General features: G+C 38.1%; 1 protein-coding gene across 1 annotated transcript in view; it reads left to right on the top strand.

Moving 5' to 3' along the window:
- Positions 1-15,018, top strand: part of LOC104471124 (talin-2) — a gene marked incomplete at its 3' end in the record, with an annotated part of 42,116 nt that extends 27,098 nt beyond the window's left edge. Inside the window, exons 16-25 of the mRNA XM_010086355.1 lie at positions 304-402; positions 2,349-2,516; positions 4,001-4,295; positions 6,626-6,792; positions 7,921-8,049; positions 9,600-9,713; positions 11,579-11,692; positions 13,045-13,179; positions 14,163-14,291; positions 14,916-15,018. Of these exons, the coding sequence (XP_010084657.1) occupies positions 304-402; positions 2,349-2,516; positions 4,001-4,295; positions 6,626-6,792; positions 7,921-8,049; positions 9,600-9,713; positions 11,579-11,692; positions 13,045-13,179; positions 14,163-14,291; positions 14,916-15,018 (1,453 nt within the window). The remainder of the gene's footprint in view (positions 1-303; positions 403-2,348; positions 2,517-4,000; positions 4,296-6,625; positions 6,793-7,920; positions 8,050-9,599; positions 9,714-11,578; positions 11,693-13,044; positions 13,180-14,162; positions 14,292-14,915) is intronic.
- Positions 15,019-15,981: the final 963 nt, after the last annotated feature.

Genomic DNA, 15,981 nt, shown 5'->3' on the forward strand with positions numbered 1-15,981 from the left:
TCAGATCAGTTGACATATTGATTGTCCATCCTTAATGATCCTTGGAGTTACTACAACGATGTCTATTCAAGCTCTTCAAAATTTTTTACACATTCTCTGGGAGCACTTCAGATGAAACTCCTGAAATATGGATGTGCAGTTGTGCATGTGGAAAAGTAAAGATTTTTACCAAAGTATTTGTTGTGTAATTTTTTCAGACATATTGGTTGCACACTAATGCAGAAGTTCCTTGAGAAAATCTAAAATTCAGTTAAAGCTCATTTTCTTTGAATTAACTTATTTCTCCGTTATATTTTTTTTCAGCCTCGACAGACAGTTTTGACTGCAGCTGGAAGCATTGGGCAAGCAAGTGGGGAGCTACTGAAACAAATTGGAGAGAATGAAACAGATGAAAGGTTCCAGGTAATGAGGGAGTTACTTGTTACTGTCAGAACTGTTCAGCTTTCTGGTGAGGACACCACTGCATAAAACCGGGCTTCCCAAAGCACAGTTAGGAAATGTTAGGTTTGAAGTTTCTCAATGCTAACTGAGGTTAATCCATTATAAAATTATTTTTAATTACACAATCACAGAGTGCTGATTTCATAGGACCTCCTACTTCATTCTGTGCAACGTACAGATACTTTCTTGCTTCATGGGAAGCTGTTGGCACTGTACTCACTTCAGTGAGCATGGCTCATGCTATTTGCATACCAGTCAGATTTTTGCTTTTCAAATTCTAGTATACTTTCTACCTTCACCACTATGTTCATCACTGGCTTCTTTTATGGTGACTTTCAGGACCTTAATGTTGCATGGATAATACATTTTACAGCTTTCCTGTAGAATGTGGAACTGTCATTCCATTTTACAGCTGGAAAATTTGTCATGGAATTTCAGAGATTTGCTGATTTGAGATACCCTATGACCTGTTGATCTCTAAAATTCCTGACATGTTGCTTGATAATGTTTGAATCACAGTTTTCATTTGCTTCCCTTGCAGCAGAGTGTAAGCTATATCGCACAGTGCCAAGGCAGATGCAGAAAATAAAGAACAACAAACAACTTATTTTTAAAAGCTCTGCCTATCTTCACTAAGTACACTGTGTACGATGCAATTATAATTGAGTTTTCCAGGGGTACATGCGTAGTCTTAATCAATTGTTCTGAATGCCGTAGGGGTATTAAAACTTTCACATGCACACAGACAACTTCAATCCTTGGCCTTCCCTGTATTTGACCGTCTTTCCAAGCTGATGACCTATTATGCCATGTATTTATAAAGACTGAATGAGTGTTTATTAATAAATAACAAGTATTTATTTTTCTTATAGTTGTTTTCACGTAACTGTTTGCTGTGCCTGTACATATGCATGTAACCCAAAAGTTTACACAGTCTTTTGGTAAACCGAGTAGAAGAAAATTATTGTATTACAAACATAATTCCTTTAAGAATTAAAGTGCCTGTATTACTTAATAACAGTGTTAGCTATTAGCAGTTTAAAACCATTGTTCTTAAATATTCTGTTAAAGACATGTCTGGATTTTGTTGCTCAATGCCAAGAACAGGTTTGCACCAGAACCAGGGGGAAGTAATTTCCAGCAACAGAGAGACCTCTGGAATGCACTGTGTGCAAGATGTCTGCTAATGTAACTTACAGGCCATTTTCCTTGAGCTACTAGTAAATCTGTTTGCAAGTTTCATCAGAGTTCTCATTTGTATTCCTAGCTGAGTATGTATTGCAGCTCTCTCTATCTTGGGTAAGGGGAAAAAACCTAAACATTCTGGTAAGTGCTATGGAGTGTTGGAGAAGGTGGGTAAGGAGAGGGATGGTTTATTGTCCCTTCATAGCCTAAAAACAAAATGAAAGCCAGTGTTCTTAGTTTTTGAAATCCAAAGTTTTAATTTTGCTGTGAAGTTAAAATTATGCATAATAGTATCTGCATGATCCTTTTACAGGAAAGCCAGGTCGTTTTAACAGTACAGGCATTAGGAAGACTCCATCCCACTGAAAAACTGAAGTACATGGAATGTAGCATTTGAAGTGAGGAAACAGGAAGAGAATTTCTGAACTTTTTCATTGCAGGAGTTAACACATGCGTGTGTTTTAATTTTGAGATTTCTGAATTATCTACATTCTTTTTGTACGAGGGAAAAATGTTCTGGAATTAAGACCTGTTTTGAGTTCTGCTGTGGAGCAATAATTTGTAGGCCTATATTTACATCATGGACAAGAAAATCTTGTGGTTGGAAATGGCATTTTCAAAAATGGAATGGCAGTTGTCATTACTGTTAAGCACAATTAAGTACTTGAATTTAGTATTATCTTTTTTGTTCATAAGACTGAGTTTTCCCTTTATTTTACCAGGATGTTCTGATGAGTCTGGCCAAAGCTGTTGCAAATGCTGCTGCCATGTTAGTGCTGAAGGCCAAGAATGTGGCACAGGTCGCTGAGGATACAGTCCTGCAGAACAGGGTCATCGCTGCTGCTACACAGTGTGCACTGTCTACTTCCCAGCTTGTGGCTTGTGCGAAGGTGAGGCTAGCAACGTTCGTGAGGTGGAAGGCATCATTTTGAGTTTATACTTCTATGTGTTTCCAGCGGTCTCAGGCAATATGCCGTGTTAATGTCATAGCTCTAGACTTACGCAATATCAAAGTTGTTGGTTAATAAATTGTCACCCATAGGTGGCAATCAGAAGCTCAGAGGATTTGAGTTGTTGCTGTAATCTCCAGAGAAGGTTCCACAGATAACAGAGCCCATCTGATGAATTACTAATATTGATAAAATAAAAAAGTAAAAAGTATTAGTTCAAGAAGCACAGCTTGCCTGGGGGACTGTGCAAGTTTTCTAATAAAGCCTAGAATTAGGATGAGTTCACCTGGTCTAAAGCTAAGCAATTGAAAGTTGGTATTCTTGCTGAAAATAAAATTGAGTTGGTGATCATTGATTTTAAATATATTTGCGCTAATTTACAGTAGCCCAATTGTTTTAATAGATCCATTGCTTTTGGCCAAGTACTGATTTTCAGTCTAAGCAAATCACAAGAGTTGAGATCAGACCTTGAATTCTGAAGTCTGTAATTGGAGCATTAAACATTGTGCAGCCTTTTTTGTCTTTAAATAAAATACTCATTTAATTTTAAAAATGAAATAGTTTGCATTTCTTACTTGGATTCTGCTTTTGGAGTCTGCAGTACCAGCTTTCACACAGAGATGGGGATTCAACTGTTGTGAAACATTCAGAAGGTTTGTATTAAAATCAATAGCCAATATTAGGTATTCAATTTTCTTCTTTCTCTGGCTGCAAGGGCTTTTTGTACTGCATATGTATGAATTTGCTATGTTTGGACTTGATGTTCTTACTCTGTGAATTTCTTCAGTATGGCATAAGACACCCAGTGGCATCCTGTTTTTCTCATAAGATACGCCCAGTTTTCCTGTCGCTAAAAGCTGTGTGGATATGCCTGAACAAAATGGGGGAAGATAGTTTCTAATCTGTAGATTACAGGGTTTATTACTTGTCTTGTGGCTCCAGAAGTAGAACATTGTTTGGCTTGTGCCAAGCACTACTTCTAATTAAACAAACAAACAAAAGGCTGGTAATAAGAAGGCTTTACAAGACCAATTCCAATTAAAATTTCTTTGTATTTGGAATTCCAGGGCACAGAAGTGTGCCAGTGGACACAGTTACTCTGGAGGAGTTTGGCCCCTGCCTGCCCTCCAGAACCACTGTCTACTGTTTGTTTAGTTCAGCAGCTGCTGAAGAAGCATGAAACAAAGCGGAGGCCTCCATTCTCAGAATCTAAATTGAGATTAAATTAATTATTTGTAGAGCCCAGATTCCTAATCTAGATGTCTGAAGCTTCCTATTTAAATACTCACTTTGAGGGTTTTCTGTCTAGAGAAAACAGGTAAGTTAAAGGTTAAAAACTAATGTAGTAGATGTTTCACTTGTTAGTAGTTAGGAAATTTGCAAGTAAGCCTTTTCTGAATGCTTTCTGTCCTTTCCTTGTGCAGGTTGTGAGTCCCACCATCAGCTCTCCAGTGTGTCAGGAACAGCTGATCGAGGCAGGGAAACTGGTAGACCGTTCAGTGGAGAACTGTGTAAGGGCCTGCCAGGCTGCCACAGATGACACTGAGTTACTGAAGCAGGTCAGTGCAGCTGCCAGCATTGTCAGCCAAGCCCTGAATGACCTCCTGCAGCATGTCCGCCAGTTTGCGAGCAGGGGAGAGCCCATTGGACGCTATGACCAGGCTACGGATACCATCATGTGTGTCACAGAGAGTATTTTCAGTTCGATGGGAGATGCTGGTAAGTTTCTCTAATGGACAGTAGCTTTCCATGATTCAGAGATGTGCCCATTTCAAATAATAGAAGTAAAACACCACCTCTGAAGTGTACTGTGCTTCTAGGCTAGTGCTGTCGCAATGGCGAGTCATTCAACCCAGAATATTCTATCAGCAAAATGCATGTAGCTGTGTGCTAGATAGAATGCATATTCTGCAACAGCAATCAATAGCATGCTAAAGGATCACTGTAGTATTTTGTCTGTTTTCTAGCACTGCTTCACTTTGCAGAATCACGTAGCAATTTCTTGTCTCCAAATATGAAGACGGGTACCTGAGCGAATGCTTCACAGTGATTTATTTTATTATGCTTAGATTTTGTTGGAGGCTTTGAAAATTACTTCTGCTGCTGCTTATGATATTTCTAAAACATACAGCTTCTAGAACCAACCAAAACTTGAAATGCCTAGCATTTAACCGATCCAATATAAATTTTTAGTAAAGAACCATTAAATTATTTCGAATTGTGAAATTTCAATAATTCTAAATGTTATCAAGTAGAACACCATGATAGGGCAGCATCAACTTGTAATCAAGACAAGTCATAGGAAGTTGAAAATGGAATCAGTTTTTGAAAGCATTTATGGTGAATAGTGTGGTTTTGATCCTTTCTTTCATGTTGTATAAACACAGGGCCAGTTAAGTAAATATTTCAGTCACAGTTATGTTCAAGTAACAGTTGATATGAACAAACCAGTCTTTTCTTGTAGAGTCCTCTTATCTGTTACTTTTAAGAGGTAAAACTTTCAGATGTTTCTCTTTTTAAGGAACTGTCATTTTAGCTGTGCAGCACTCTTCTAGAGGAATAGGTGCAGGGAAGCAATTAGTGAAACTGTGTTTTGACCCTAGAATCTTCTTTACGAGAAATCTAAGTGATTAAATTTTGTAAAAGATGCACAGGCATGTTTGCTAAACCACTCTTAATCTTCCACTTTAAAACTGTGGAAAGAGTTTTCTGGTGCTCTGTAGGTACCCTAAAGAATTGAACTACTGTAGATGTGCACAAGAAAGCATGTCGAGCTTTATGTTTAACTGTCACTTACCATTCAGTTTCTGTGCAGAAGGATGCAGTGAAAGAGATGATCTTGGATAGCATTTATTTTCTGTTCACAGTCAAATACCTTGTTGTGCCATATTAGTACGAGGCATTCAGATTCCAGTCGGTGTTTCCAACTTACTATTGCACTCCTGCAGTTGCAATTTTACCAGCAAAGGGATTCCGGCTATGACTTCAGTATTGTTGCCCAAGCAAGTTATTCTTTCTCTTTGATTTACTGGCTTAATACTGTAAGAAAGTGTATTTAAAGGGATCTTTTTCAAGTAGATTATTTAGACTGGGAGCTGAGTTAGCCATTATTGGTAAAAATTGCAGTTGCAATATTGCATGCTGGGAAATAGTTGATAACAGCTAGAAAACTTTATGTTTTTTTTCCTGTGCCTGACCAAAGGAGCCTGGTAAGAAGGCATTTAATTCTGAAGACCACAAGTCACCTTCATGCAGAAGGCAAATGCTGCTTTGATTTTCTTTCCCGTGATTTTTTTACAGAGTGTTTGGAAAGAATGAGGCCTTAGACCCGAATGTGTCTTACTTGTTTTGATAAGCTAAAGAAAGCCAAAGGCTTTATGGCTTTAAATCTGTTATGAAGGAGTTCAAGTGTATGTTTTAGTGACCAAATGAATCTGTTCTAGAAAGGGCATGTATCCACTTCAGAAGCATTGCAATTCCATCTCTGTTCTTCACCATTACCAGAACATGACTCCAGTATCTTAAATAAACACCTTATTTTTGGCCAAAACCAGCTAATTGCTGCTGACTCTCTTCTGACAGAGGTCTTAATTTAGTTTATACTAGACAGAAGATAATTCCCTAAAATAATTTTCTCAAAAGAAGAATAAGTGAAAGATGGGTAATTTTTATTAAAGTAGTGAAATCTTGGCTGTAATTTGAAAGCAAAATTATTAGTCTTCACTGGGACAGGGCTTTCCCTGAACTGTAGATTCAAAATTGCCTTAAAGTATTGATTTTTTTTGTATGTGTCTTGCTATCTAGAATGCAAATACTGCTTTTTTTTTTTTCTTTTTTTAATTTCTGCTGTAGTGTATTCCTACATTTACGTTGCAATCCAAGATTTTGTTTATGGAACTTCTAAGTTATGAACTACTTGAATATCATTTTCAAGTCAAAAGAATACTTCAGCAAATGTAACTTTATTTTCATCTGCTTGAGATGGCTTTTGAAACCAAAAAAATGAAATGCAGAGAGAAGGAAAGTAAAAATATAATTGTATACCACAGGTGAAATGGTACGGCAGGCTAGGGTGCTGGCTCAAGCCACTTCTGATCTCGTCAATGCTATGAGGTCAGATGCCGAAGCAGAAATCGACATGGACAACTCTAAGAAGCTTCTGGCTGCTGCAAAGCTTCTGGCAGATTCTACAGCCCGCATGGTTGAAGCTGCAAAGGTACCAGGAAAATGAACTAACTGTGAGCTTAAAATTGTATGCTTATACGCAAAGAAGAGATGGTATGTGGGCTGTTAGAGATTGGATCTGGCTGATAGTAGAGGTGGTTTTTCTTACCTTGTCAATGTCCTGCATTTAATGGCTTATCCTAGGTACATTCAGAAAAAGCAATTTATTAGTTACCTGGTTTTTTTGGTTTTAAAAACCCTTCTTGCACTGCTTTGCTCACCTGTGTGCAGGGTGGTCATGACTGAAGCCATCAAGGGCAGTTATCACCAGACATAACCACTGTGATGCAAAGTCTTGTGCCAGTCTACCAATACGAGTGGAACAACAAACCCATAGCAATCTCTTTACGAATGTCTCTTACAAAAGCCATTAACAAGGAACTCTGCCTCTGTCTTGGGAACAGTTTCTTCCACCTGGGGAATCTTGCCTGTTTTGTTCCCCCCAAACCCTGCCTTCTCAAAAGAGAGGCAAATATCTAACCTTTTCTTCACTTTGTGTTCTAGAAACCTATTTAAAGAAACCTATTTAAATCCACTAGGGAGGAATATGTTCTTTGAATTGTTTCCCAGATCCTGCACTTAAATGATTTTTAAAGATCAGGGCCAGCCATTCTGCTAGGGCTCTAGAAGGCCTGTATGCCTGGCCACAGAGCATAGCCTTGACTTTCCAGTACTTTCTCAGACTTCAAATGGAGAAAGCCTACTGTGTTAAATCTCAAGGTTTGGACTGCAGTTACTGAAAGGCATACTGAATTGGAAATTGTAAAACTTTTTTTTTTTTTTTAAACCTACATTCATACAGACAAAGTGCGTTATTACAGATCATAGTGGAAGCAGTTTACAAAGGCTTTTTCCCCAGCACCTGAAGTAGTAGATGAAGCAAATGTTGACCTCCCTTCCTCAAAGTACCTACCGTATACAGTAACAACCTTGCACTAGCAATAAATTTTCTGTTTCAAAGTCTTGTAACATTTTAATGTTCTTCTAACTTTGTCTAAGATAAGAAAAATTAAGGCAGATATAGCAGACACTGTCTGAAACTAAAGCCTTTGTCTTCATCTACGTTTTCACCAGGAATTTTTACTGAGGCTAATGTGTTTTGCTCTGAAATTTTGTGCAGGGAGCTGCAGCCAATCCTGAAAATGAGGATCAGCAGCAGCGTCTGAGAGAAGCAGCAGAGGGACTGCGGGTTGCTACAAATGCTGCTGCACAGAATGCCATCAAGAAGAAAATTGTCAACAGATTAGAGGTTGGAAAGTAGATGTTGTTGACTTTTCAGTTTACTCAGTTTTGATAATTAGAATCTGCAGATAATTTCAAGCAAGTAGAAATGCATATTTTGGGAAGAGTGTTAAGCTTAGAATGATAGCACTGTAGACTCAGTTCGAGAGTACAAAGCTTGGAATTAGAGATGCCAGCATATGATACCATAATCTCAGAAAACTGAGCAACTTTTATCACTGACATAGTAAGCTGGTGTAAGAATTTGACTTAGAAGGTATTTGACGGTGGCTTAGTTATAAAATTAGAACAGATGAGTTTTCAAACAGCTGAGCTGAAACTACTTTATTATAGTGTTTTAATTTATCTGTATGATCTGTCATTTACACGCAATATCTTTTGGTGACTTGACTAGCATATCTGCCAGAGTTTTGTGTAAATTTCCGTACAAAGTTATATTGAATTTCACCATATCCAATAAAAACGATAAATTATTCAAAAAATCAAAGCAGAAGAAACAAAAGTGAAAAGAGATACCATAGCTGGTAGGACAGCCAATGGGGGGAGAAAGGCAATTTACTCTGCACTAAAGATAAAATATCTCTGAAGTTTGTCTTGTAGGCAAGGTTTGATCTTCCCATTCTCAGCTAAAACCTAGAAAAAACAGATTAAAACAAGAAGCCTTTCATAATTCCTAGCTGTGGTTTTACAGAAGTCTGATTCAAGTGCAATGAGATTAGACAAACAAGGAGATCTAAGTAGGTAACAGTGTTCCAGAAGTGCATTTAAATTACTGTATCTGGCTAGAACTAAAAATTAAGAGTATTTTGGGAAATAAAGGCTGATGTCTCAATTTTCTAACAGCATACAAAAAAGCTTTATAGAATGGACTTCTTTTGTTTTGCTCATTTAACATATATTAATTTCATGCTTGGTTGTATTTAGTGGGCCAGTTAAATGAAAGTATTGTACAGCCTGTTGGAATACCTTGGATAAATTGTTGAATTTTTAGTTTTGTAATAGGGAGAGGGTGATGATAAGACTCCTAGATATTTGAAGAAGGTCTTCTCAGTGCTTTTAGACTCAGTAATATGAGTATTTTGTGTCTTTGCATTGTTTTAGCGTCTTTTGCCGTAGAGCACTCTCAGTAGAAGTAGGCTCCTTTGAGTCTTTGGTCAGAGGTCTTAATGTAGTTAGCCATGTGAAGCGCTATATGTACTTAGCCTGTTTTCTCTCACCGCCTTTGTAAGGAGTTAATTGATGAGACCATTTCTGCTCTCTGTAATTGGCTTGTTTTGGTCATATTGCAACCTAAGCTATGAAGGAGTAAGAGTTTAGAATCCTTCTAGTTCCACCTTTTTCTTTTTTGGCAAGTTTGAGCTGAACACTGTTCTCCATCTCCTTTTAATCTGGAGAGAAGAGCAAGCCTGAGTTTCCTGAAGGCAAATCAAACATCAAGGGATATAATGTATTAGTCTGTCAAAGTTGTTACTGTCAAAGTTGCCTATAATATATACTTAATCCTCTGAATTATTCAGATTTTTCCACTGGTTTAACTCAGTTTCTTTTTCTCCAAAGATTGCAGCGAAACAAGCCGCAGCTGCTGCTACTCAGACAATTGCAGCTTCTCAGAATGCAGCTGTCTCAAATAAGAACACAGCAGCCCACCAGCAGCTTGTGCAGAGCTGTAAGGTAAACATATCATGACCCACTGACAAAACTCTTGAACTCTGCTTTATGGGGAACTGAAGATCACCTTCTGTAATAATACTGGTACAATTTCAAAATAAGATTTTAAAAAACCACAACCAAAATCAACACAACCCCCATTCATCTGTATGGACTCTGGAGAACCCTTATTTATTGTGTTATCTGTAGTTTCTATGCATTACTGTGTGGAGAGAGTTGGAAAGCTGAGCTACTGTAAGTGCCATGTAGTACTTGCCTGTTACAAATACCCCTGCAAACACCTTATTAGAAAGGATGGACAGGCTTATATACCTTAGCATGTATCTGTTGAGTAACAACCAATTCACCTGAAGCAAGTGCTTCAAGTAAAAGTTTTGTTGTAAATCAGTCAGCAGCAGTATATATGCAGAGCTATGCTAGAAGCACTGGGTGGTGGGGTGCAGTTGCTCAGAAATTTGTACACGGGCAAGAAGTCTTGGCCATGCATTCAGTGCATGAATGTGGTCTTCAGCAGGTGACTTAGCTCTATGATTGTCAAAATCTCTCTATGGAATTAAGGTAACTATGGAATTAAGGTAACTTCTGAATTTTCCACAACGAAGGATGGACAGTGATAGTGATTTGTACTAGAATTGAGTTAAATCCTTATTTAATGTGTGGGTTATGTAATTGGTTACATAACTAAAAACACTGATCCTGCTATTCTGATCTTCAGCCTGCAAGCAAGCGGGGCCTTAAATGTCACTGTAAAAATATAAGTTATAGACCTTACTATGGGGTTAACGGGATTCCTAGCCTGAAGTTAAACCTACCAAGACCTTAGATTTCAAGGTATGATTGAAGTCAAGCACATTTATATAGTTCCCAGCTAGAATTTAGAGTCTGGTGAAAAACTGTTCTCTTTTGTGTTTGAGCTACATTTGGCAGCTTAACTTCTAGCTCTGACTAATGTTGCTTCAGGGTTTTTAAAGAAATTACATTTGAACAAAAAATTGAAAAAGACAATAGAATGCAGAAGGGGGTTCCTTTCTGGATGGAACAGCAGTTATGTGGAGAATGAGAACAAAACCATTAAAGAAGGCTTCGTTAAAAGCCACATTAACATTCAGCAGTTATTTCTTTTGATGGTAGTATTGCTAAGAAATGTTGGAATTGAACAAGATAGTTCAAGTACATCTCAAGATTGTGTTATAGGCAGCTGCTATTTCAGTATGAAGAAGAAAAAAGCTGAATCACTGTATTGTTTACAGGTCATTCTGATTTGTTCTTGATGATGATTTACTGGATAGCAAAAAAGATCCGATACCTACATTTTTACTTTCTTGGGGGGGAAAAAATTAGTATTGCACTTCTGAAATAGGTGTTATTGTGAAAAGGATGGACAAGGAGCATGAATCTAGGGAGTCCAGGCATCAAGTTTTAGCAATACACACTTTAGAATGCTCCAGCCATACTATAAAGTTTGTTAGAAATAAAGGAAGAGTAGGCTGAGGTGCTTGTGTGTAAAAGACTGTTATTTTGAAAGCAAGACATTGTCTTGAAAAATCTGTAGCCTCCACTGCTGGCACTTGAACATGCAAAGGAAGTAATTAAAAATACTTTGTATACATAATTTTGCAGAAAAATCTTAGATTGTCTTGTAGGATCAAACGTGTCTTAAGTAAAAGTAGAATGTCTCTGAAAAATCCTATCATGTATTAATTCAGTTCCATGGAATCCTAAACAAATTCTGTGAAAGCACAAGAGTATTGTACCTGTGAATGTTATAGGTTGTCTTTAAGACGGGTGGGGAGAGGGCTTGCTTTAGTGTCAGAGGGTTTGGAGTTTTTATTTATCTTACTAAAATCTTCTCCCTTTGTTTATTACAGAATGTTGCAGACCACATTCCTCAGTTGGTGCAGGGTGTAAGAGGAAGTCAAGCTCAGGCAGAAGACCTCAGTGCCCAGCTTGCTTTAATAAATTCCAGCCAGAATTTCCTTCAGGTGAAGTGAATCAAGTCACTGTAGTAGATTCTGTCAGAGCAAAAAGCATTTTTTTAGTGCTGTATGTTTTCATTTGTGATAAATAAGCAGTAAACTGTTAAGAACCATGTAAAGAAGTTCATCACTGACTGAGTGCCATAGCTAAAGAGAATTTAGTTACTCAGGTCAGATGGCTGAAGTATGTTGAATCTGTGGAGTGAAGACTGCCAAAATTGAGGATAAAAGTAGCAAGAAAATGAAAGTGTATGGAGAAGAAACAGTCATTGCTGTGGCACTTGCCTTCTGGGAAAGAAGAACAAGATGGAGAAAATTCAGCATCTTTCTAAGCAGAAGTCTGGATATGTGAGATGCTGTTGTAACATTTCTTAGTGAAAGTAAAGTTAGTGTTGCAGCAACAAGCTCCAGAATTCTTCACAAATAAAAGGAAATATTACCATGTTTTTTCAGATACTACCCTGCATGCATAATGGATCTTGATTGAAGTTTTGAGCAAAACACAAAATTTGACTCTGTGCGTCTTCTGAAACATCTTTTTAAAAAAATATATATATATTGAGCATTGATAACAAACTATTGGGTTTATTGTTGACATTGCAAGAAACAAACAGAAGAAACCAATTCTCCATGTAATGACATGATCATTGCTTAGTACCAGTTAGTCCTGCCTTAAATGTGGAATGGAAATGAACCCTTTCATTGACTGTTGTTAGCAGGTCCTTTATGGCCCCATGTAGGTAGAGGTATCACAAACAATGCTCTCACTCTGTTTGAGTGTTCTGCTATATGATTCCGTCTGGAGTCATTAAAATGATCCATCTCCTTTCTGGCTGAATGTGTGTACCATGGTGATGGTGAGAATTAGCAAAGTATTTTAATTGTATTAGCAGCAAACCCTGTGAAGAGTCATTGCTTGAATTACAGTTTTCCATTTATAGAATTTTGTCAGACTTTAATATTTAGAAACATGGAGACAAATTTGCCCTCTGTGTCACCTGGACTTGCTCAGACTACATGGATGGTGAATGGCAAAACTGCACATTTAAACATTTTTAAGTAGTCTACGTGAATACTCAAAGGCCTCAGGCAGACCTTGAGACCAATGAAGTCATTGTACTAGTGAAGCACAAATTAGTCTGGCTGCAGCATGTGAGTAAAAGGCTGGGATCTAGAAGGTGTATGGTTAAGGAGCAGGGAAGTGCATTAAATGGTCACTACAGAAGACCTAGAAACCTCATGAGTGTGTGAATGGAGGAAGCAGTTTGTTGTTCTTGTTGTCATTATTATTATTATTGCCTTCTTTAAATCAAATGAGCTAGTAAAACCAATTGTGTTCACTGCTCTTCTTCAAACAGCCTGGAAGTAAAATGGTGGCATCTGCTAAAGCTGCAGTCCCCACTGTGACTGATCAAGCAGCAGCAATGCAGCTAAGTCAGTGTGCGAAGAATCTTGCTACCAGCTTAGCTGAGCTACGAACTGCCTCCCAGAAGGTGGGTAAAGACTAGTTTTAACCAGCTAAAGCAAGGTGGCTTGGATGGTGGTCACAGGCTCACTCCTGTTTGGCCCACTATGTCTCCCCCAAAGGAATGGATCGTACCCAGGCAGTGTTCACTTCAGTGTTGCTTTTTGTGCACAGTTTGCTCGGACTCCCAGGTGGCTTCTGTGTCACAATAGAAAGGGGAGGAAGAAGTGCCAAGAAAACGGAAAAGCTTGTGCTACCCTTTCCATACAAGAAAGACAGGAGGAGGCTATACACAGTGCAGCACATCAAAGCTCTGAGCTGCTGTTAACACCTGAGGGAGAGCAGGGAAAGGGGAGCGTATCTCATGCATCTGCCAAGCCAGGGAGAACCTAGATATGGCACTGCTGTGGTGAATGCTGTGATTGTGAACTGGAGCTATCATCTCTAAAATTCAGGGAAGCAGAAGCTCTGTGTTTCTCACACAAATTTCTAAACTATATATGGGCTTTAAAAAAAAAAAAAAGTATCAGTGGAAAGTCTGCTCTTTTTTGCATGTGTACACTGCGGCCCAAAACCAGGATTGTAGCATATAGGTGGCTACTTCTGAGCTAATGATTTCCAGCTCAGGTACTGATGATTGTGAGCTGCCACATCAGAGGGTTCAGTGTGACTGCAGTCATGATGTCTAGTTAGGCTGTTTGTCAAAGGTGAAGTCCAGACTGCAGCAGTTATTTTCTCAGTAACTCAACTGCCTAGTGTAAAGGTCTGTGTACAGAAGTGAAGTATATCTCATTCCCATGGTGGCTCTTAACTGTGTGTTATTCTATTCACAAGCTAAGAATATTGTGTGGGAGTTTGGAATCCATGATGTGTAACGCTTAAAGTGCCCACAGTGGCCTCTAAAGTCATTAGAGCAGTAATTTGAGAGGGGGGGATTATATCTGAAGCCTTAACTATTGCTGATAGTGGCTTACAGCTGCTAACAATGATATTGATTTGATTTCTGAATAGGCTCATGAAGCATGTGGCCCGATGGAAATCGATTCTGCTTTGAATACAGTACAGACACTCAAAAATGAACTGCAAGATGCGAAGATGGCAGCTGTGGATGGACAGTTAAAACCTCTTCCAGGAGAAACTGTAATTGAGGAGGGATGTTCATTTAAAAACAAACAAACAAAGTTAGCTGCTAAAAATTTTAAGTATTAGGCAAAACAAGTCATGAGGCTTTGGATAATGATGACACTGATAGGATTTTACGCTAATTCTCTTAAAAAGAGTATATATTCCTACGATACCAGAAGCATGTTCTGTAGCAGAATTACTCATCGGACTGTAGGGCCTCCTTCTGTATTGTACAAATTACAATTTAGTAGCAGCAATATTTCAGTCTTTTCTTGTCAAAAAGAATTTCTTTTTCATAGTGACAAAGATGAGAACTCAGTAATTCTAAGGCTACTAGTCCTGGTAGGCTTAGAAAGTTAAATGTTTTGTTTTGCAAAACCCCCCTTCTTCTCCAATGAAGGTATTGATTTCCATTGCTAACTATGAAGGAGTTGTTCATATTATCTAATATGTTAATTTATTTCACCCTGGACAGGGAAAACATGCTAAACAGATTTCAGAGAAACAATGTGTATGTTCAGTAGCTGAGGTAAAATCTTGATTTTTGTGGAATGAGGACATTTTTAACACTGTTTTAAAAACAAGTATGTTTTAGTTGAGCTTAAACAAAGAATTTTGTCCTTTTACCATTTTTCACAGCTTGAGAAATGTGCTCAGGACCTGGGAAGTACATCCAAAGCGGTCGGTTCGTCAATGGCCCAGTTGTTAACTTGTGCTGCTCAAGGCAACGAGCACTACACAGGTAGTGGGTTTTTTTGTAATGTCTTTGCGAAACCTCTGCTTTCCATAAAATACTTGATTTTTTTGGTTTTTGTGTCACTAGCTACTTAAATCAAGGAATTGCTCACTTTTTTTTTTATGCTGATAGTGAATTGCAGCAAGTTACTAGGAATGGCTAGTGTAAATAATGTGTTTCACAGAAGAGTAGTGTTGCAATCTGCTATGTGTCTGTATATAATCAGAATAGATTGAGACATCTGTTGTTTTTGTAAATATATGCCACTGAAACTCTGAAGGACAGAACTAAAATGAAGTGCAGTCTAAAGGTCAGTGCCACTGGAAATGTTGCTATGTCCTTTCAGAAGGTTAAAAGGGTTTTTGGATATTTTTTGAAGCACAGGATACAAACATACTTGGGATAGCTTGGTTTAAAACTGCATCTTGTACTAGATGTTACCAGTTTACATGCATAACGCAGCTAGTCTCTCTGACTCATTGATCACATTTGCATGGCTTGAGTTAAAGCCAACAGAGAATGTAGGCACACAGATTCTGCAATTTGTTTTTGTACCTGTACTTTTAGAAATCAAAACCACCTTGATAAGGAAAATACTCCTTGCGGGGGAAAAAAGGTTTACACTTAGATGGTAAAATGTTCTGTCTCCAAATTTCTGTGAGAAATGAGAGCTGTTGGTGCAAATACTACAGTAGGATTTTTTTTTAAATCTTACTGATAAAATGCGTTATGGATATTACCACTTCGTTGGATACAATTGCATCAGGGCTACATAACTTACAGTTGCTTTCATTTGAGGTGTGTGTAATTGCATTAAAGTGGTTCGCATTTCTATCAGAGTTATGCAGAAGTTAGCACTGGGTATCTGGCAAAGGAATACAGATACTTGCAGCTGATATAAAATAATTGAATCTAGTAGCTCTCTTAACGTCAAGCTGTAAGAACTGTGTGGTTGTGAAATCCTACAAA

This window comes from Pterocles gutturalis, unplaced genomic scaffold (genome assembly GCF_000699245.1).
Source record: "Pterocles gutturalis isolate BGI_N339 unplaced genomic scaffold, ASM69924v1 scaffold1626, whole genome shotgun sequence".
NCBI classification, from domain to species: domain Eukaryota; kingdom Metazoa; phylum Chordata; class Aves; order Pterocliformes; family Pteroclidae; genus Pterocles; species Pterocles gutturalis.